Source organism: Falco cherrug, chromosome 5 (genome assembly GCF_023634085.1).
Source record: "Falco cherrug isolate bFalChe1 chromosome 5, bFalChe1.pri, whole genome shotgun sequence".
NCBI classification, from domain to species: Eukaryota; Metazoa; Chordata; class Aves; order Falconiformes; family Falconidae; genus Falco; species Falco cherrug.
In genome coordinates this window covers 45672639-45693974 of record NC_073701.1, presented here as the reverse complement: position 1 = coordinate 45693974, position 21336 = coordinate 45672639, and the positions used below count along the sequence as shown (strand labels likewise).

Below are 21336 nucleotides of genomic sequence, written 5' to 3'. Positions count from 1 at the left end.
TGTTTGGGCTGGCAACTGATGTCTGTAGACTTAGAAGAACAATTATTTTTCTTTGTGAGGCTGTAACAAAATTTTATGGATGGAATTCAACAATATTAACTCTTAAAAGATAATATAAAATTTCAGGGAGAGGGGGAGCGCTTGTTGTCTGCTGCTATATAGTAAGTACATACCTTAAGTAATGGTTGGTCTGGAAATGTAACTCATCAATAAACTGAAGAACCAAAACAGCTGGGCAGTACAATGTGTGTCATCCACTGACTACCTGCTCCTGACAGAGCCAGCTTCCCTCTCCTCTTGGCTCCTAAACTTGCATCAGCAGATAATTACTTGCTTTGTTTTGAAGGAGTATTTTTCTGCCAGTTGACTTTCTTGTACCACATCACTGTGTTGTTAACTTAGAGCCCATTCTCCTCCAAAAAGCAATGGGAACATCTGGCCACAGGCAATGAAAGACGGGAGGTAGTCAGCTGTTAGATGAGCTAAATGAAACATTCAAGGAATAGTGAACTGAGGCTGATGCTGTCATCAGAATGAGGCTGATGCGGTCCTGGTTTTCCCTTCCAGTTTTTCTGGATGATTCGTTTGGTATTACAGGATTGCCCTTTTTTTTTTTCTTTGTCTCCTACTGCTCCGCTGGCAGAAGCCCAAATCTTTCTTCTCTTCCTGCAGTTGAGTGCAGTAGCAGCCTGAAACAGCCTAGCAGTTGAAAGTTCAATGGCATTTGTAGCCCAATAGATTCAAGACAGATTTATTGTTACTGCAGCAAAAAAAATTGGCACCTTTGTTAAAGGATAAAAATAAAAGTAATCTCAGTTTTTCTGCTTTTTGTAGCATAGTGAGAACTGTACTCAGGGAGACCTTGAAATCCTTCTCTGGGGCAGTTGTCTGGTTACTTATTTTTAATTATTGTTTGACAATAATTAAAAATATTCTGTTTTGTGAAAATAGTAGTGTTTATTGTCTAAATGTGCTATGTAAGTCAAAGATGTAATGACTTGAGTCATTAGAAGACAGACTAAAAAGTGTGAATATTTCAAATTGCATCTTTTTAGAGCAGTATTAACATGTAGAGTTCAAACATCCTATATCCTGATTTAGAATAATCTTTATTTCATTTCAGTTAAATTTACGGAAGTGTGTAGTAAGTCTTGTAAAAAAATAAATGGTGAGTTAAAGAAAAATGGTTGTTCATTTTTAATACCTGATTTGAAGTGTGAAAAGTTAACAGTGTTGCTTTCATGGTTCATTCTGTGGAAAAATATACTTTTTTGACAGGTTTTGAGAAGTGAAAATTGATCTGTTGGCCAGGAATGAGACTTTCTAAAGTATCATGCTATGGCAGTAAAGAATATTATATGGGCCAAGTCAAGCAATTGGCAAGAGGAATAGCTGGTGAGTTTGTATCGTGGAGTATAAGAGATGAGAAAAGGGCAGGAAACAAAGAATAGAGTTGTTTGAGAGTCAGCTCTGAAAAACAGAATGTGGTAACAAAATTCTAGTATTAAACTCTTGTGAATGGTTTACTGTGGGTGGCAAGTCAAGAAGCTGATGCTTGCAACAGTATTTTGGGCCATCTAAAAGGGGACCAGAAGTAAAGAAATAAAAAATGTTGGGATTTTTGTTTTTTTACTTCCAAGTATGTGTGAAAAACAGGAGGTGTTTTTTTTTTATTTGGAAGAAATATTTGTTTACATGTAATGTTAAATTACGCAGCTCACAGGACCTGCAGGATTAAAATTGAAACACCTGCCTCCTTTTCTTGTGCCCAAGCATAAGTAGTCAGTGGTAGACAGAACATCCACATCAAGTTACAGCAACGCGCTTGGATGCTAACCAGATGGAAGAAAAGGCTCGACAAAGCAAGGCTTTTCACAGAACATTTGCTGTAGCTAGCATTAGAAATAGATGGTAAAGATAATCATGCTTTGGGGTAGTTTATCTGTACAGAAAACAAAGTGATATTAGTGTCACAAGTGCTTACATGTTTATCTGCTATCAAGCAGAGCAGGACAAATGTGATTCTTATTTCAGGCACGTTATAAAAATAGTATGTATTTCTCTGCCAGTAATACCAGTAGTAAAGCAACACTGAGAATAAGCATTGCACGTGAGGGTAGAAAATGTGCTTTTCAATTGTAGAAGGAGGGGGGAAATGCCGCAAGCATTTTGGTTACACTAGCAAAGCAAATGGTGCCTGAATATGTTCTCCAGAATATTTTCTGGAACTGGATCAAAAAATAGCTCATTAAGCCACATATGGTTAACTGTAGGCATTTGAGCATTTAACAGTACTGCATTTACTGAACACTAATGTATTTTGTTGCAAGTTCACTAGGGATAACCATAAAAGAATCGAACTAGAAAATGTAACAAATTGACAAGAACTTTTTCATAAATTAAGTTTAATTTGGAAAAATAAATCTTAAGTGACATACAAGAAAATACTATCATTTTAATTTTCTAAAAAAGATAATTTGTTTTACCTGCAGTACTTTGTCCATGAAGGCTAAGGTTTTGCATTCCAGTAAACCTTTGCTTGTTAAAAGTTACAAAGGAGTGCACCCAGGTTCCTTCTGCATAGTTGAGGGTCTGTGTACACCACTTACACACCTGTAATGTTTAGAAAAGGATATATAACATAGGGAGTTACTCTAATTTACTATCTATAAAAATGAATCAAAAATTTGAAAGGTTCATAAAGGGATGCAAAATTAGTGTTAAAAATGAACATGTAACTGGAGTATTGACTCAAAATCTTACCTGTCAAAAATTAAAGAGCATAGGGAAAATTATCAATCCTGTCATGAATTTGACGTGCTTCCTTATTACTACTATTCTTTAAACAGCACTGTAGCAGGATTGTGTAACAGCCCACATTTTTAACAGCCTTCTAAAAAATTCCATTATAAAAGATTTCTTGGGTTTAGTAATTTTCATTGATTTAAGGTGTGTTTTTCTGTTTTCTGAGAAATGCTAACATGTCATTAGATTCAGTTGGACATTGAAATTATTGTGGACAAAGTCCTCTGTTCAGAATGTGTCTTTTTCATTGTTTCACAGAATTCCACAGAAGTATGAGAGAATTAGAAATTCTTAAAAATCACTGTTTCCTACTGTTGCTTGCTCTCCTGCCTGACATCATGCCAAAGTAGCAGTAAGCCATGGGGTTCCCAAGAGCAGGCTTTGCTACTACTAAAGCAGCAATAGCAAGATTGCAGTGGGATGGACGCAGTAGCAGCATGAGGGAGCAGAGCTGGCAGTTGCCATGTGGGCTTCGTATGCGAAGGCCAGCCTCTCCGTAAAGGCTGTTGGCACCAGTGGGGGAATGGATTGCTTCCCCTGGACTCGACAGCTGACCCAAACTGGCCAAAGGGCTATTCTGTACCATGTGATGATGTGCTTGGCAATAAAAGCTGGGGAGGAGGAGGAGGAAGGGGGGACAACTGTGGCTGTGGCGTTTGTCTTCCACTTCCTGAGCCGCTGCTGGGCACGCTAACGCCCAGCTTTCTGGGAGGCAGCTGGACACCTGCCTGCAGATGGGAAGGTGCAGATCAGTTCCTTTTTTCACTTTGCTTGGGCATGCAGCTTTTGCTTTCCCTATTAAGCTGTCATTAGCCCCACTCACAAGTCTCTTCACCATCCTTTCACCTTCTCTGCATCCCATGGGAGCAGGGAGCAAGTGCTCAGCTGGATGCAGCTTGGCTGTTGGCCGGGGTCAGCCCACAGTGGAGGGATAAGTCTCTTGCTATTGTTGGCTGAACGGGTGGGCTAAGTGTCAGCAAACTGCCTGGTCTCGAACACTGAAGCTCAAAACCGGTTGGTGTATGGTAGGGTTCCTGCTTTTCTTTTTAAGATAAACTCAGTTAAATTAACTGGGTTTTTCAACTGTGTCAAACTGATGTAATTTTAGTTTCCAGTTTTTCTGTTTAGCCACTAGGAAATGTTGTGCTTATTTCTCTCATGCATGTCTAATGAATCCCCTTTTGTGTTGCTGTATAGTATTTAATTATGATTGCTTTCTTTTCCCAAGAGGTGGTTGCTTCAATTATTGCAAAAACTGTGAGGAATTAAAGTGTTACAAGCAAAAAAACCCCATAATAATGTCTGTCTTTCAGGTATTTGGATTTGCACTGTAAACTATTTTCTTTAATTTTGCCTATTTTAGACAGGTAAAGAATATGTATGTGACTTTATATATGATCTTTCAAATATTGTTGTCATGAAGGGTTTCTAACTGGTAGGTAACAATTTTAATATATGGTTTTAAAAAAGAAGTCTTGACTTGGCTGACATTTCAACAGAGCCAGTATGCATGAGTATTGCAAGTAAGTAGTAGTGTAGATTATCAGGAGGAAAAAAATCTATAAAGTACCTGCTGCAGTTTCCATTAAATCATTATGGTTTTCTCTCAGAAAAGAAACTTTCTTCAACTCTAACAAGTTAAGGAGAATGGATAGTGTTTTTATTTATTTACAACATGACAAAACTTTAGGCTTCCAGCATTAAATACTGATTTGGGGGGGACGGGGATGAGTGATTACTGCCTTGTTTTGTCCCTTATGTTACAAAGGTAAGTAGAGAAATTGTGTTAAAAAAAGTTACTATGATTGTGAAAAAATTTTTTTCCTACTTTTCCCCTCAGGTTGTGGTATGGGTGTTTTTTTTTTGGTTGGTGGTTTATTTTCAGACAGACTTTGGGGGCGGGTGGGGATGAGGGTGGGTTTTGTATACTTAAAATAGACTGTTGTTTGTGGAGGTTTTCCCAAACTGGAATAGATTTTGACCTTACATCAGTAAGTACTTACATTCAAACAGTATCTGTATTACGCACTGTGGAGCACTGTGTAGTACCAAATGTAAGTTTATAGCTTAAGCTCAGTTTGGAACTGAGGATATCACATGGATCTCTGAAGTCAGTCATGGGGAGTTTTGAAGTTGCCTATTGCAAAAATGGCAATAGGCAGAGTGTTTGAGAACGAAAGAAGGGGAATTCTGTAATAGAATTACAACTAGCTCCCATTATGTTTTCTGGTACCTAAAATACTGTTACTTCCCGTTTTTATGGTAGCTGAACTCCAGAGTAATGAATTCTTGGTAGGTGTAAAACATCTTAGACTTGTTTTGTTTCCCTTCCTCTGCATTTGAAAAGGAATGTGATTATTGATGGCAGGTGCTGTGCACAGTTAATGGCGTAGTTTTCAAATTGCCATCACAGCTTAAAGGCTGCTTTTCCTTCTTTCTTCCTACATACCCATCAACTCTGTATGCTTAGAAATGTTTCTTTGAGGCAGTGGAGCTAGGTGTGGGCTATGCCAAGGATGAGTGCTGTGGGAGGAGAGAAATTACAGATGGAGAGCTTTGGGGTGCAATTGACTTGGTATTTCGTGAGGCCTTTGAATTGTGGTCCCTATAGTATCCCTATAAACAGACTGTTAAAAGTACTTACTGTCAAACAAGCACTATGGGACAGTAAGAAGACAGCACTACAGCAGATTTCTATGCCATAAAGTTAATAGATAGGAGTAAGAGAAAGCTATTTTGCCACAGCGTATATAGGGTGTATATATGATATATCTATGATGATGATATCTGCTGTGTTCAGGAAATTATATTGAAAAACTCAGTTCAGTGCTCTTTTCTTCTGCTGTCTTGCAATTTGTCAAATATCTGCCTTATTTTATGTTCTTGAGCAACGGGAGAAAATCAGGATATTGCCCCACCTTTGACTTGGGATTGCAGTGGAACGGTGGAGTAGAGACTGGTGCTGGTCCTTCTCCTGCCAGCCTTGTCTCATTCCAGCAGTTGCACAGTTTCCGGCTGCAGTGAGATGACAAAGCTGCTTTCTTTAAGGCAACATGAAGCTCCTTCCTTTGTGCTCATCAGTTTTGATGAGCTACTTGAATTTTCTGAAGTATGCAATAAATTATAGGGTGATTTTGTAAAATTTTTTTCATAATTGGAAGCCATCTTCAGTAGGGGAGAGACATTTATCTTTTCAGATGATTTTAGCTTCACTGAATTTTAGTTGCCTATTACAAAAATGGCATTAGCAGAGCCTGTCAAAAATTAGGAAGATTCCTTAGCAGACAGTACTGTTTTACTGTAGGATTACTGCTAGCTCCTATTGTAATTAATTAACTCCTCCACTCTCCCAAAAACCGCACAGGTAGTTTAAAAATTGCCAGTGTTTTGAAAATTTGAAATTCCAAAGCTGAAAATTAGTAAAGAAATTAGAAGCTACCAAAACTGGGGCATCCTTTTGTTTTCTTTTAATTTAACTTCAAAATGTTGGTCAAAGCTGCCATTCTGTGAACAGTACTTTTTTGTTTAAAGACAATTTAAAAATTCTGTGTAAAATAGTACAGGCACTGATTTTTCCAGTTATGCAAGGAAGCAGATGTTGGGTAGCAAAGTAGAAGCTAACAGACTTTGTGCTCTATACCTGAGGAGGTGTGAGGAGTGAAAGGGTCAGCTACCAGAAGTTAAACTTTGTTGGTATCTCTCCAAAACTTTCTGCCTGTATCTAATGGCGATAGTGAATAGCATAGGTAGATCAATCATCTGGGGTATTATTAGCACTCCGGTGCTACTTGAAATGCAACTAATTTCCAAATTCCATTCATTTTTTAAATACACATATTCGTAACTGATATTTTTTGCTTAGCTGTTGCTCTGGGTACGTGTACGGATCATGCTTTGTTCAAATATATTATCAACACTGAAAGCTTGGCAAGTTGTCCACAAAGATCTCAAGTCCTGAAAAGTCTGATGATCCAGTTCTTTGGCAGCCTAAGCCAATTTAACTGCTGGCTTCCCAGGCTTGCCCTGCTACCTTTCTTGCCCTGTGTTCAGGCTGTGAGACTGAACTGTTTGGAGCACAAAGCTGGCAGGAAGCTATGCACCTCTCCTGAGATAGTTTCTCGATGATTTAGCATGCTGAAATAGTTCAAAGCTGCTGCAAAGACATGAGTAGAAACACATGGCCAAGCCTGAGGGGAACCGAATAGGGATGTAGCTGCCAGTGTTTAGGTGAGCTTGTGATTCCCAGAAGTCAAAGCTGGAGGTGATAGGTAAGATAGAACAGGGTAACATCAAAAAGCTTACTGCTCTCAGGTCAGTATTGATTAAATCTGAGGACCATCAGCGGAAATCTGGAGTTGCCCTCTTCTGCTGGAGAGAAGTGTGAAAACAGTGGCAGTCCCAGAGATGTCCTATTAACTTCAGAGTAGAATCTGTGGGGGTGGATTGTATAGTTTGATGCAGAGTGTGATTTTCTTTACTTGGATAAACTACCTTCACTGAAAAACAATTCCTGCTGTTTTGAAAATTACTTCCTGTTTTCTGTGAGTTTGGATATGATGCCCTTTTATCTCTGTGGTGGTGAGTGGTCGCTTTAAGGGAATATTTGAGATTTCATTTTCTGGCATGTTTGAGATTAAAGCCAAACTGAAGATTAAAAAATTGTAAGAATGTGCAGTGCCACCCAAAAACTCTATGTTCCCCACCCCCCCCCCGTTTGCTGAAGGGCAAAGTAATTTTGTTTCCTTCTGTCTTAGAAATAATGTTGTTGATTTTGGAAAAATTTACTGGTGAAAAACAGAATCTGGTGTAGAGAAAACTGTTTTTATATGATGACACTTTGGTTTTCTAAAGATCCTATAGTAAAAGCTTTGCTATAGAAAAATGTATTAACATTTGTAATAGTTGGCTCTAATAATGAAGTGATTCTGTTTTGTAAGACTGGAAAAATTGAAATGGAAGCAAATTTATAACTTTCAGGAGTCAGAGAAAGAAGTGGTGGTATTTTTTTTGAATCGTGGAGATCTCTTGTTATTCTAGTGTAATTACTATATGAAAAGAAATTAGCAGCCTCTGAATTCTCAGTTTCTGGTATTCCAGGTATGTATAAGTACTCAAGTAAACTCAGTACATTTATCCACGATGTATTTAATTACATTTTGGCATTTCATTCCTCTTGTTAGAGCAATTAGTTTGTAAAGCACTGATTATTTTTTTAACCTATTATCTAAGGAATTTGAAGTATTATTAGAAGAAAGTCTTTTTTTAAAACAATTTCTGTGATACTACTTATTTTTCATTCATATAATTATTTGTTTTAAATCATAACACTCTAAAAACAGTAACACTACAGGTATTAAAAGATGTTTTAGGAAATTCTGAATTATACTTGACCCTTCTCTTTATAAACATTACTTATTGCAGGATTTGAACAAGCGCTTGTCCCTGCCTGCTGACATCAGGATACCTGATGGCTATCTTGAAAAGCTGCAGATTAACAGCCCGCCGTTTGACCAGCCAATGAGTCGACGATCTCGCAGAGCGTCACTAGTAAGTGTAATGTACCTGCCTTACTAAACTAACCGCCCAGGTCTTCAGATGCCATTTAATGTAGATGTCTGTATATCATAGGCATGATTCAGCTTCATTTACACCGTGGCTTTCATGTCCTGAACTTCAGTGTGCACATGTCAAAATGCATTGAAGAATTTCGCCCCTTCTTTCATTTTTCTTCTGCAAACTTGGCCCTGTCGTTTCACAGTGAAGGTCTTGACCCACTGAAATTAGTCGCTAAACTCAGCTCCCAAAGTGCATACTTAAGTCCTTTTGCATTTTAGAGCAGGGATTATCTGTTTGAGAAAGTAGGCCACATAGTCTTAGGTCAAATTTACATCAAGTGATATAGTAGGAAGGCTCTAAAGCAGTGTAGTATGAAGGCAGTCCTACTCACTGTTCTTTTTGGATTTGATAACAAATTTTCTTTCTCAAAATGGCTGTTGAGATGATAGTTTGGGGTTTTTTGTTTTTAAAGCATACGTGAATTTTTAAGACAATGAATGAATAAATTATACATACCTTTTTAGATTATTGGGTTATTTTAAAAAATAAGTCTTTTCCTTGGAGATAACAGAATGAGGATTCCTATACTTTAATTAGAAAATAAATGCTAGGAATCTTGGATACTGATACAAGATGTGCACATCCCTGAAATAGTCCAAAAAATATTATTGTCATATTTTTGTAAAAATTGCTACATTTCAATCATCATTTGATCTATCAGCTTTCTTAATGTTCACTGAGGTCTTAAATAATTGCTAGACCATTACTGATTTCCTGAGCAAATTAATTGGCAAGAAATTCTTTACAGAGGAAAACTGGATAGTGTTGTAAAATCCACATTGTTCTTTTTTTTTCTCTTGATTTGATGGCTTATTTGCTGAAAAAATTAATACGAAAGTAGGTGTAGTGAATTAGCTTTATTAACTGTGAAATACCTTTATTTTATTCTTTGTGAATTAATGATGTCTCTAACAAAGCAATGGTTGAGTTTTATCATGTGTTTTTCTCCTGGAAAAAAAACAATTTAGTGCACTACACTAAAGCTCTGATCTGCATGTCACCTTTTACAAGAACAATATTAAAAGAAGAAAAGATTGGATCGAAGCTCTGGAAATAATAATGTAGAGAGCTTAAATATTTGCACCAGAATTTTGTAGCTCATTAACCACTTAGTTACTGATGTAGCATTGAGCTGAGGAATAAACTTCCTCAAACCTTTTCAGATGCTTACGAAGTACCTTTAAAGTAGTACCTTTTCAGTGGAGCATAGTATTTGGGGGCTGAGATTTTCCTGTATACCTAAATCCCCTCTCTCCTCTTTACCTTCTAAAAGACAGACGGAAAAACAGTGCCCTCTAATGAATATGGTGTGTGTATGGAATCAGCTTCCTGTCACAAGGTTGTTTTGTTTTGCCTTTTAAAAATGGTTTCAGGGCTTAAAAGTCCAAAATGAAACATGCCAGCAGTGCTGTGGTATGCAGGCATGCATTTGCTGCATTGTCCTTTCATGATTTCAGACTAACCTGTCAAAAAAAGAAATTCAAGGACTCATTATTCTGAGATTGTCACTGAAAGCTTGCTAGCAGACTGTTAATTACAATTACTAATATTGTGCTCTGCTTCAAAGGCATGTCTCTTTTCAAGGCTTAGTGGGAATCAAAGGAAAAGGGATATAAAAATTATTAAGTGAGGACATGTTAGACTTCAGTGTTTTCCTTTGAAATACAAGATAAAATAGCTTTTATGGTAACTATTTTGTATATACATTTACAGTATTGCATGCACAGTAGCATAAATGTAACTTCTATGCACCAGCCATTATAAGTGAGAAAGCATAAATATGGTGCATCAGTGTTTCTGTGTAAGTCAAGATACAGATTATATTGCAGAAAAAAATCCAATAGTTCAGTTATTCTGAAGGAAAAATGAAATCGATCTTAGTTTGAGGAATGGAAAAATGAGTTTTCCTTACAAGTGGTAGGCAACCAAAGTGTCCCTGTCTTAAGTAGGAGGTAGGGTGAAGTGCGGTTTTGATCTTAGCACAACTGGGATACACAGTAGCCTGGCTGACGTTAGGCTTGGATGCTGGGATGCATTTATATCAGAATATGCTAAATTGCTTTTAAAATAGCATAATTGTGTGGTGTTTGGTCAATACTATCAGGTATTTTTCTGAAACAAAGTTTACCTTGCTGATTGAATCCTGTCTACATAAATTATTCAGTTTTAGTAATCAATTTTCCATTTCTTTTTGTTGCAGTCAGAAATTGGATTTGGAAAAATGGAAACCTATATCAAGTTAGAAAAGCTTGGAGAGGTATGTATAACTTTCTTTTGGAATCATTACTGCTTTGATGACGAAGTCTTATGTAAAATTTTACATAAGTATTGACTGATAATGGATATTTTGGGGGATATAGAGATTGAATTTGTATTTTCAGTAAACCAAACATATTCAATGTGTAACAATGTCACCACCACACAAATGTTCTATACATAAATAATAAAAAAAAAATGGGTGGGCAAGAAAACCATTACTGAGCTGGGGAAGAGCAAGACTCCTTTAGCAAATGATCTGTGACTTTATCTGTGTACAGATAGACAAAATTAATCTGGCAGTAATAAAACTAGTGAAGTCTGGTGTCCTTCTGCCATGAGCTGGGTGTTAGGGAGCACTCACACTGGACAAGAAGTCAGCCCTCACAGGAAGCAGGCAGTAGCTGTGCATGCTCTGGGCGAGATGCCTGCGCCTGTGCTGGGCAGCCACAGGTGCTCTCAAGTGAAGTACCTAACACTGAGTTTGCCTTTCCATCTGGGAGGGCAGCGGTATGGCTTTCTACTTCCACTCAGCCTCTGGCTTCCAGAGAAATAGTAGAATCCAGGAAGGGCCAGATATCAAGTCCTGTCCAATTTGATTGAGGTTGGGCAATGGGATCAAAAATGGATGGGGAGCACTGGAATGGGATGCATTGAATGTTGCAGAAGAAAGCGGGGCTGGTCAGCATCTCTGCTGTGAAAATTGCAGCCAGTCCTCCATCTGCAATGTTTTCACTTCTAAACGCATTAATTTTTTATTTTGCCTTTAGTACTGTTAGGCGGCTCACTAGACCTGACATAATGTTGTGTGTCTTTTGGAGGAATGTTAACCTGGTAGCTGTCAGGTCATAGCTGGGCCATGTACATTGTCTCACTTGCTTACAAAATGTAGTGGACAACACCAGGTATGTAGAATCATAGAATTGTTTAGGTTGGAAAAGACCTTTAAGATCGAGTCCAACCTTTAACCTGGCACTGCCATGTCCGTCACTAAACCATGTCCCTAAGTGCCACATCTACATGTTATTTGAACACCTCCAGGGACCGTGACTTAGCCACCTCCCTGGGCAGCCTGTTCCAATGCTTGACAACCCCTTCAGTGAAGGAATTTTCCCTAATATCCAACCTAACCTTCCCTGGTGCAACTTGAGGCCAATTCTTCTTGTCCCATTGCTGCTTACTTGGGGGAAGAGACCGACCCCCACCTGCCTACAACCTCCCTTCAGGTGGTTGTTGAGAGCGATAAGGTCCCCCCTGAGCCTCCTTTTCTCCAGCCTAAACAACCCCAGTTCCCTCAGCCGCTCCTCACGGGCCTCGTTCTCTAGACCCTTCCCCAGCTCCGTTGCCTGTCTCTGGACACGCTCCAGCACCTCAGTGTCCTTCTTGCAGTGAGGGGCCCAAAACTGAACACTGGATTTGAGGTGCGGCCTCACCAGTGCCCAGTACCGGGGGACAATCACTGCCCTGGTCCTGCTGGCCACGCTGCTTCTGATACAAGCCGGGATGCTGTTGGCCTTCTTGGCCACCTGGGCACACTGCCAGCTCATGTCCAGCCGGCTGCCAACGAGCACCCCCAGGTCCTTTTCCCCAGGCAGCTTTCCAGCCGCTCTGCCCCAAGCCTGTAGCGCTGTGTGGGGTTGGTGTGACCCAAGTGCAGGACACATCATTTAGCCTTGTTGAACCTCTTACAACTGGTATTGACCTGTCAATCCACCCTGTCCAGATCCCTCTGCAGAGCCTTACTGTACAGTAACCTAGGGCAGTTTCTGTAACTTTGTTGCTTCTTCTCTGTATTTGCTGGGTTTAGTTGTCCGTACTTGCTGTTTTGTCCTTGCGTAACATGTCTTGAGAGTTTTGAATCTCTTGCTGTCTAAGCAAAAAAACAAAAAAAACAAACAAAAAAAAGGCTTCATATTTACTGTTCGTTATGTCAACCACAATGAAATTTTGACAAGTGTCTGTCCCCATCTTGCCCCCCCCCCCCAAAAAAAATAATGTAAAATATGTAATAAAGACAAGAAGCTATTGTAAAAGTAATGAAAGAGTATGTCTGCAGCCTTGACAAACATAACTGCTGCATGGTGTAGAGATACCTGAGCTAGTTTTAATCAAATAGCAACTTTAAAGAGGGCAAATGATCCCAGCAGTGAACTTAGTGAGCTTAATGCTACCTGATCTGACTTCTTTAGTAGCTATATGATGGTAGCTTTGGTAGCTTTCCATGTAATTTTCAAAGCTGTTAAGCATACTCATCCCTTGTGTCTTCTGTGTGTTCAGACCTGTGCTCACAAAATTTTTTTGTAGTTTTACATCTAGCAAAAGGCAACAACGTAGAAACTATTAATGTCCAAAATGAAACCTATTGGAACCTCAGACATAAGTCTATATTTTTTCAACTGATCTTTCAGTGAAGGAACAACTTGTAAAAAGTTCCCTTATTTTTCCATTTTGTAGGGTACTTACGCAACAGTTTATAAGGGGAGAAGTAAATTGACAGAGAATCTGGTAGCTCTAAAAGAAATCCGCCTGGAACATGAAGAGGGAGCACCATGCACAGCCATAAGAGAAGGTGATAACTATTTTTTTTACTGTTTAGAATTTCAGATACTGCTGGATTTATTTTGGATTTTTGACCAAAGTACTCTTGCTACTTGGAAATACATAGACTACATGGGAGATTAATGAAATTGGTGTTGGTTTAGATGAGGAAAATTTTAGTCTAGACATACTAAGAGTTCATGCTTAAGTTTATTTACTCTATGGGGAGTGGTCAAATGCAGTGTTATAAATGGCTGATTTTATACTGAATTAGACTATTACTGGTGAGTAACTTTCAGGGATTCAGAATACATTGTACCAAATGCTACTTCTGCCTGAAATGTGTAATTTAGGAAATGTTTACAGTTCATTATTCAAATGTCTCTTTGGTATTTTGATCAAATACCTTTCTTATTAACTTAATCTATATGAGTATTATGTTATTAAAAATAGCTTTTTAATTTGAAAAAAAAGTTTATTTATATGAACTTGCTAGAAATGCATTTACTGCTTGTGTTTTGCATTTATTTTATACTTAAAATTCTCTTTTGCAGTGTCATTATTAAAAGATCTGAAGCATGCAAATATTGTTACATTGCACGATATTGTGCACACAGATAAGTCTCTGACTCTTGTTTTTGAATATCTGGTAAGTACTTAAACAACTATCAAGCCTTACATTCATTTTATTGTTTTTAATTAACACAGACATAAGAAAATTCTGTGCTCTTTTTAAAAATACTGGGACCGTTACAGTTCTCTCCTGCATCTAGAATCATTCAGCTGAAAATGAGAAAAGTGTATTTAGTTCTTAAATTGCTGTAAATTAGTAAATACTGTTCTGATCATTTCAGAGTTTCATTAATAGCAGTTAGTGGTGATCTGCCTGAGCAAACTGTGTACTGTTATTCAAATTTTTCTGTTATGATGCAGCTCTCACAAATTAGCTAAGGAAAAGAGTATACTTTGATGTAAATAACACATTCCATCTTTTCATAACAGTTTTTCAAACAAGTATCCACAATTATGCATCTCACTTGCTCACCTCTTGCACTGTACGCTTTTCACTTTCTCACTGAAGCTTTACTTAATGATCTTTGCATATAATATGCTGAAATGTGTAAGTGTAATAAGAGGGATGAAGTAAAACTCTTTATTTCCAATGTAATTGAATATAGCAGTTTCATAAAATACTGTGCCACACACAAGGTGGAGGAGAAGGCAGTAACAAATAATGTTGCCTGAGATGATGCAGCTTGCTGGGAAGCATGGGCATTTATGTCCTCTGGAAAGGCAGAGTTTTCTTCATGTTCAGGCTTTTGAGTTTATCACTGAACAGCTTTTGCAGAAAGCTCAGTTTTCTGATGAATTATTTCAGTTCTAACAATAAATAATATTCATGTAATCTGTTGTCCACAATTTTACTGAATAATGGTAATGGTGTTTTGACAGGACAAGGATCTGAAGCAGTACATGGATGACTGTGGTAACATTATGAGTATGCACAATGTAAAGGTGAGTATTTTCAGTGACAGTGACCAGCTTCCACCTTCCTCTGTTCTAAGAAATTGGAAGAACTTAATAATCAGGAGCTATATGGTTTAGGGCTTTTTTTTTTTTTTTAAATTAAAAAAAAGAACCCAAAATAAAATTAAGAAACAACTTACTTTTTGACCTTTGGACCTGGCTTAACTATATTTGACATCACATGGAGTCTTTGTTTTTGATGGCTTTTAAGTGTTTCAAGTACCGAAAACATGACATTACGTAACTTTGTTTTCATTATCTTTAAAGTTATGTATTTAAAATAAAAAAATTTCTAATAAGTAATACATTCATAACTCTTTTGACCTCTTCTTGTCATTCCATTATTTTATACTTACTTATTAAGTTAAGTTTGTAGTTTCATTTATCCTCAAATAAAATTTCTGTATGCACACTGAGGGAAATGTAGCCTCAATCATGAATGTGGGTTTGGATGCCACTGCCTACCGTATAAGTAAGAAATTAGACGTACATATTTAAGAATGAGTGATGTTCATCTTTCCATTAGTAATAACAAGGAAATTATTTTCTTGTAAGGTTTCATTGTCTGTTCCTTTTTAACTATGGCTGTGGCCAGGTCAAGTGACTCAGTTTCCAATCTGGCCTGCTGAAACTAACTGAGGTCCAAGTGTTACCTCTCTCATAACAAGCAGGTTTTGATTCGGAAAACTGGAATAACTCTTCATATTCTTTAATACTTAGGGCTTTACAAACAAGCTTCCAAACAGAGGACAGTACTGTCTTGAAAGGGTTAATCTTATCACCCTGCTGTGTTGCAACCTGTGGTGGACTGTACCTTCAAAACCTCTTCATTAAGCCATATATAGTTCATTTAAGGGATGTTATCTATACAGTAGATGTTTCAGAAACTCTTCCACACCTCTAAAAAAAAATTAACTGTAAGCTGTGATCCTAAAGAACAAAGCCATGAATGTGCATGCATGGTAGGAAAATTGTCGTCTTACACAGTAGCACGTGGCACAAATACAGTATACAGCACAGCGTACTAAATACTGTGATGTGATGGGCTTTGTGTGCATTCCAGTAGAGTTGTCATCCTATTTTTGGCTTAGTTGCATGTTGAGAAATCTGTTCTTAGTGGAATTGCATACGGGATTCGGTCTAGATTACTGTTTGGTTAGCTTTCTCTTTTATTCTGTTGTCACATCACAGTACGTATCTCTACAGGAAGACATCTGCCCTTAACCTACTCTGTTGCTTCCTTTGAGTGTCTGCAAAGGGCAAATCTTTAATTTCCGTCTACTTCAGAGAAACAACAAAAACCATAATTAAGCTTGTGTTTTTAATTAACTACAAGTTAATAGGTAGTGCTTTAAGCTTAAAAAATATAATAAAGAAAAGCTCTTAGTGGGAAGCTGACTCCTATAATAAGTGCAGTTAGAGAACAGCCAGGATCTGCTTGTGGTAATCTGAGCTAAGCAGAGGAACTTTTTCCTTGTTTGCCTATGGTTTAAGCTGTGCCTGAAGAGCAGACTTACTTGGTCAGTACCTTTGGCACTGGGAAAACAGAACAGCTGCTGAACTGTGGTAGCTGTAGGTGCTTACTGTACAATAACTGTGGCGGTTTGGGTCATTATTAACATTTGAGAGACCTCCCTGTCATCGCTTCCCTTGCATTCCTTTGCTAATTTTAGGGGGTTTGAGTCTTAACAAAATGAAGTTGTATGATAGAGCGATGTGTGTGATCTCTGCAGCTATTACAGTTTCAGACAAAATTCTGAGCTAATATATGTCTTCCTGTGCATTTCCAAAAGGATCCTTGCCAACTGCGGTGAAGATCCACAATTTCTATAGAATAATCTGCTTTGCCTTCTTGACTAATCCTTGCAGTCCCAGAGTACAATAGAGATGGCTATCAATTTCCACAGTAGTCCTGTTAGTATCACTTGGGACTGACTACCCCTGCAGCAGTATGGCCATGAGTAGATGGAATGAAACTTGGTACTACTCATTCTACTTTTCAAAAAAAGAAAGAAAGAAACAAATTGATCCCAATTCCTTTTTTCTAGAACAGATAAATCCCACATAAGCAGACTGAGAACAGATGGATGTAACTACACCTGCTGTGTATTTGTCCGGTTTATGAAAAAGAATTTGGTGATGTCACCTGGTAGAAAAATAAACTGTTGTGTTAGAAAATGGTCATACAAAACCATTCTGATGTTTCTTCTCAAAAGTCCTGTTTCATGCCGAGTTTGTCACATCGGTAAACATTGCTTTCTGTAATGTCTGTATTTTTTCATCGTATATTTGATCTGGCTGAGGACTGTTGTGTGGTAAATGCCAGCAATGGCTACCTAAAAGTCCCATGCTCAAGATCAGACCCTTTATACATATAGAAACTGCTAAATAGTAGTTCTTAACACAATTACGCAGTAAATTTGCTCTGCTACCCTCTGCTAACCTTTCCTCATCCCTTGCTACTTTTATGTCTATATATGTGCAGCATTAATATGCATGACTGAAGTTGCTTGCTTGGCTTGCTGTTCCAAAGGACTAAAATAAACCTGTGTGTGTCAAGGTGAGGGGATGAATGTAAATGCCAGAGGCAGTTGCACTGTTTTAGTAATCCTCATTTCCCCATTTCTCCGTGTTTTGTGAGCTTGTGAATCCAAGTGTACTTTTCCAATAGCATGCCAAAATATTCTTTACGTAGTTTAGCACAATTGGATAGAAAGGATGCTGAGCTGCATTTTCAGAAAGGATTCTGTGGTGTAAGGGAACTTGAGTATACTCAAGAGACAGTTACCTTTAAAAACATCAGTGTGGAGAAGAGCATTGGTAAATGCTTGCTTAAAAGCAAACAGCCCTGTGGTTCTCTTCAGTTAAGCAGAACAAATTGCTCTTAAAATATTGTTGTAAAGTATCATGTTAAAGCAGTGCATAAAGGGATTTTAAATCTGTAAACGATAATGAAGATGTTCAGAATGTGTTTACGAAAAAGTAACTTTTTGACAAATTATTTTTGTCCTGCTTACAATACAGACTTACCTGTACCCAAATGAGCTGTTACAGTCATGTAATCTGTAGGTTAACATTTTTAGTCTAATTTATATAAATGTTCTCTTTTGTAGCTATTTTTATACCAGATTCTTCGTGGTTTGGCATACTGTCATAGGAGAAAGGTATTACATCGTGATCTGAAGCCACAAAATCTACTAATTAATGAGAAAGGAGAACTGAAGCTTGCAGACTTTGGTATGGCCTGAAATTATTCTGTAACATAGTTTCTTCACTCAGCAAAAGAGAGGCATCTTTCTCTTTAAAGGAAAGATGAGAACATCACATCTGTAGTGAATTTTTGTGTTCTCAGATGGAAAATGAAAGTCAGCCTTTTACAGGATGTTAGTAATATAAGTAGTATGTGTATGGGTAATACTGTCGCTTGACTTGTGGTTTGAAAGTAGTCATACACCTTCCTTTGAAATTGTCACTTAGTCAGATCCTTAAGGTGGAGCTCAAGTTGCTTTTCCTAAGACTCCAGTCACTCCAGAGCAGAATAACCATGATGGGAAAGAGGAAGCATCTGTCCATGTGCTAAATTATCAGGTGTTACTCCACTGCTGACACACCAAGTTCCTTTGGGATTTCAGTGGAGAAGGGCATTCAGAGTTTCCTGTAATCTTCTGTGTCAAGAAGGTCCTTTGAAAGTTGTGCTACCACTGGGTTTTCCCCTTGTGTGTGAATGAAAGTTGCTCAGAATATTGCATCTAACAAGATAGACCTACCTTTCATTGAAGACATTACTGACAAACTGACAATGTTAGGATGAAAAACCCCTGCTGATCCAACACCGATTTGGTCTGTTCCGCAGTTTCATTATTCGTTTGTTGCCTTCTGCCTTTTGCAACGTAATTCTCAAATGAAAGTAGTGCAGAAGGGCTTTCATGGGGGGAGGCATCACATTGATCTAATGCTTTGTCATTTTAATGAAATTTATAGGATTACTCTGCATCTTGGTCTGTTTACCTGTCTTCCGTGCTTAAAATTACTGAACATGAGATTGCTGTAAATACCAAGAGGCAAATGACAAGTTGCAGAAATGTGTTTATTAGGACTTTTTAATAAACATTAGGGGAAGGTATTTAGCAAGTATAATAAGGTTTATTTAGCACTTTAAAATTCTTTGTCAATTTTATGAAAAAAGAAGAAAAAAACCACTTCAACAAGCTGCACGTGACTTTTTATTTCCCTTTTTATTAAGGATTGGCTAGAGCAAAATCTGTTCCTACAAAGACCTATTCCAATGAAGTTGTCACATTATGGTACAGACCACCTGATGTTCTCCTTGGATCTTCAGAGTATTCGACTCAAATTGACATGTGGTTTGTATAGCTTCGTCTAATTTAAATTTTTGTTCCCAGTCAAGTTGAAAAAATGTCATCTTTATTGTTATGTAGTAGCATTCACATACTAATCCTTTGAATTTTTGAAGGCTACGGTTGAGTTAGATTTTTAGACAAAGGGTTGGCAGACAGGGAAAATGCTATTATTTCTGTCTGAAAATGTAGAGTACCTTTTTAATGCTTAGAGTAAGCAGACATTAGGCCCACAGTGTTAGGGAAAAAAAACCCAAATATTCTCCTAATGACATGTATTTTACTATGAACTTTAATACAATTGATAAACTTGACATCTGAAGGAAGAGGATATAATATAGCTATGACACGGGTTTTGTTTAGTCTTTGACAGTTCTTTTGTTGCTAAATGTCTTTCAAAACAATATTTTTAATACTAGCGTGTGGCTAACGGCTAATTTAGTAATTTGTTTTAATTGAGGAGAAATCACAGAAGTCTTTAAGAGCTGAAAGCTTAAATTAATGAATTGTTTCTGATATATCTTTTTCTCTTGTTTTTATGAAGGGGTGTCGGATGCATATTTTTTGAAATGGCATCAGGAAGGCCTCTTTTTCCTGGTTCGACTGTTGAAGATGAACTGCATTTAATTTTCAGGCTTCTGGGTAAAGGGATATTTTTAGCAGTAATGTTAATGCTATATGTTTGTTCTTCTAAACACTTTTCCACAAGAATTGTAGATCTTTATCCATAAAAAATGATATTTTTATATTGCATTGTAATTAAGGTGAATGAGTGTACTCTTGAAAAATGATTGAGCTGAGTGCACAGCTGAGTTCATACAGCATAGACTCATTGACTGATTTGACTAATTTTTTTTTTCTTTCTTTATTTCCTGTTTAAATTACAGGATTAAATGCTTACTTACGTCAAAGTTGTTTCTTTACATTTTTTAAAGATTAATTTGTTGCCTTTTTTTTTTAAATGCAGGAACCCCATGTCAAGAAACGTGGCCAGGCATTTCTTCCAGTGATGAATTTAGAAACTACAACTTTCCTAAGTATAAACCACAACCCCTCATCAACCATGCACCAAGGTACTTTGTGTTTTAATCATAGAAAATATGCATCCTTGTGGCTTTGCGTATTTGTAAATGTGAACGCGTTTCCCAAATACTGTCTGCTACTGAATGCTGGGAAGCTACACGTCAGCTGTGTTATTGTGGGCAGATAGCAATGCAAAGCATAATCCTGATACTTTGTGATTACTTTGTCTAATACCATTCAAGGTACCACCACTCTTTAATGACCTATAGAACTATAAATACCGATTAATGATGCCTGCATAGTAGGAGTATTCACACAGCGTTTCCTAAATAACCTGTATTCTCTTCTGTTGTATAATAGGCCCGTTGTTAAAAGATTTCTTTGAGCAGTCTCTTAGAATAACTCAAAAACCATTATGAGGAACTTGAAGGGTCTGCACAGTTAATATAAATAAACTCTATAACAACAACTACAACATTTCTTATCAACTCTGAAGAAAAAAAAATCTTAGCATTGTGTCCTTCTAGTAAATGAATAGGTAGGCTTTAAAAAAAAAAAAAAAAGTTTTTCTGCTGAAATAAATGATCCAGGTCAAGCTAGTAAATCACAATCAAAAGCTCAGGATTTGTCTGTCCTCAGTGTTTTTCAGATAGTCCTGTTCTGAGATACTAGCAGTTGTCTGTGTACAGATTAGAATGCTGAAAAGTTGTTTAGGTGAAAGCATTTCCATGTTTAAATTTAATTTTCAGGTTTCATATTGTTTAATAAAATCAGTTCCTTCGCAGTTTTACTTTTGTAAATGTAGTTCAATAACTTTTAATTTTTTTAAAATATTTTTATTTTTAGGCTAGACACAGAAGGAATTGAATTGATAGCGAAGTTCCTTCAAGTAAGTTGTGTTTTGTTGCTTTACTTTATAAAAAGTGCAGGTTGAGAGTTTTAATGTATTATTTACAAAAGGTATTAGAAGCATAGTATCTGTTAGATCTGTCTCAAAGTGGAATATGCAGCTGAGTCTGTAGTGAATGACAGATTTGGGAAGGACGACCGTTTGGGGAAGCCTGTGTATTAAGAATTAAAAACCTGATGTTCAGATTGGTTTTTTAGTAGTTTGTTTTTTGCCAAAAGTGATTTCTTCTCTTACTACTTTTTGTAAAAATAAAATTGATTCTATGTTAACAATTCCCTGAAAAAACTAAATCTCTTGTGAAAC

General features: G+C 37.3%; 1 protein-coding gene across 4 annotated transcripts in view; it reads left to right on the top strand.

Moving 5' to 3' along the window:
* CDK17 (cyclin dependent kinase 17) overlaps positions 1–21336 on the top strand; it is a 96776-nt gene that overhangs the window by 67567 nt on the left and 7873 nt on the right. For all 4 annotated transcript variants that reach the window (XM_014285892.3, XM_055712615.1, XM_055712616.1 and 1 more), the window contains 10 exons: positions 8227–8352; positions 10622–10678; positions 13132–13246; positions 13770–13864; positions 14668–14730; positions 17856–17979; positions 18986–19106; positions 19645–19742; positions 20068–20173; positions 20970–21012. In XM_014285892.3, coding sequence (XP_014141367.1) covers positions 8227–8352; positions 10622–10678; positions 13132–13246; positions 13770–13864; positions 14668–14730; positions 17856–17979; positions 18986–19106; positions 19645–19742; positions 20068–20173; positions 20970–21012 — 948 coding nt within the window. The remainder of the gene's footprint in view (positions 1–8226; positions 8353–10621; positions 10679–13131; positions 13247–13769; positions 13865–14667; positions 14731–17855; positions 17980–18985; positions 19107–19644; positions 19743–20067; positions 20174–20969; positions 21013–21336) is intronic.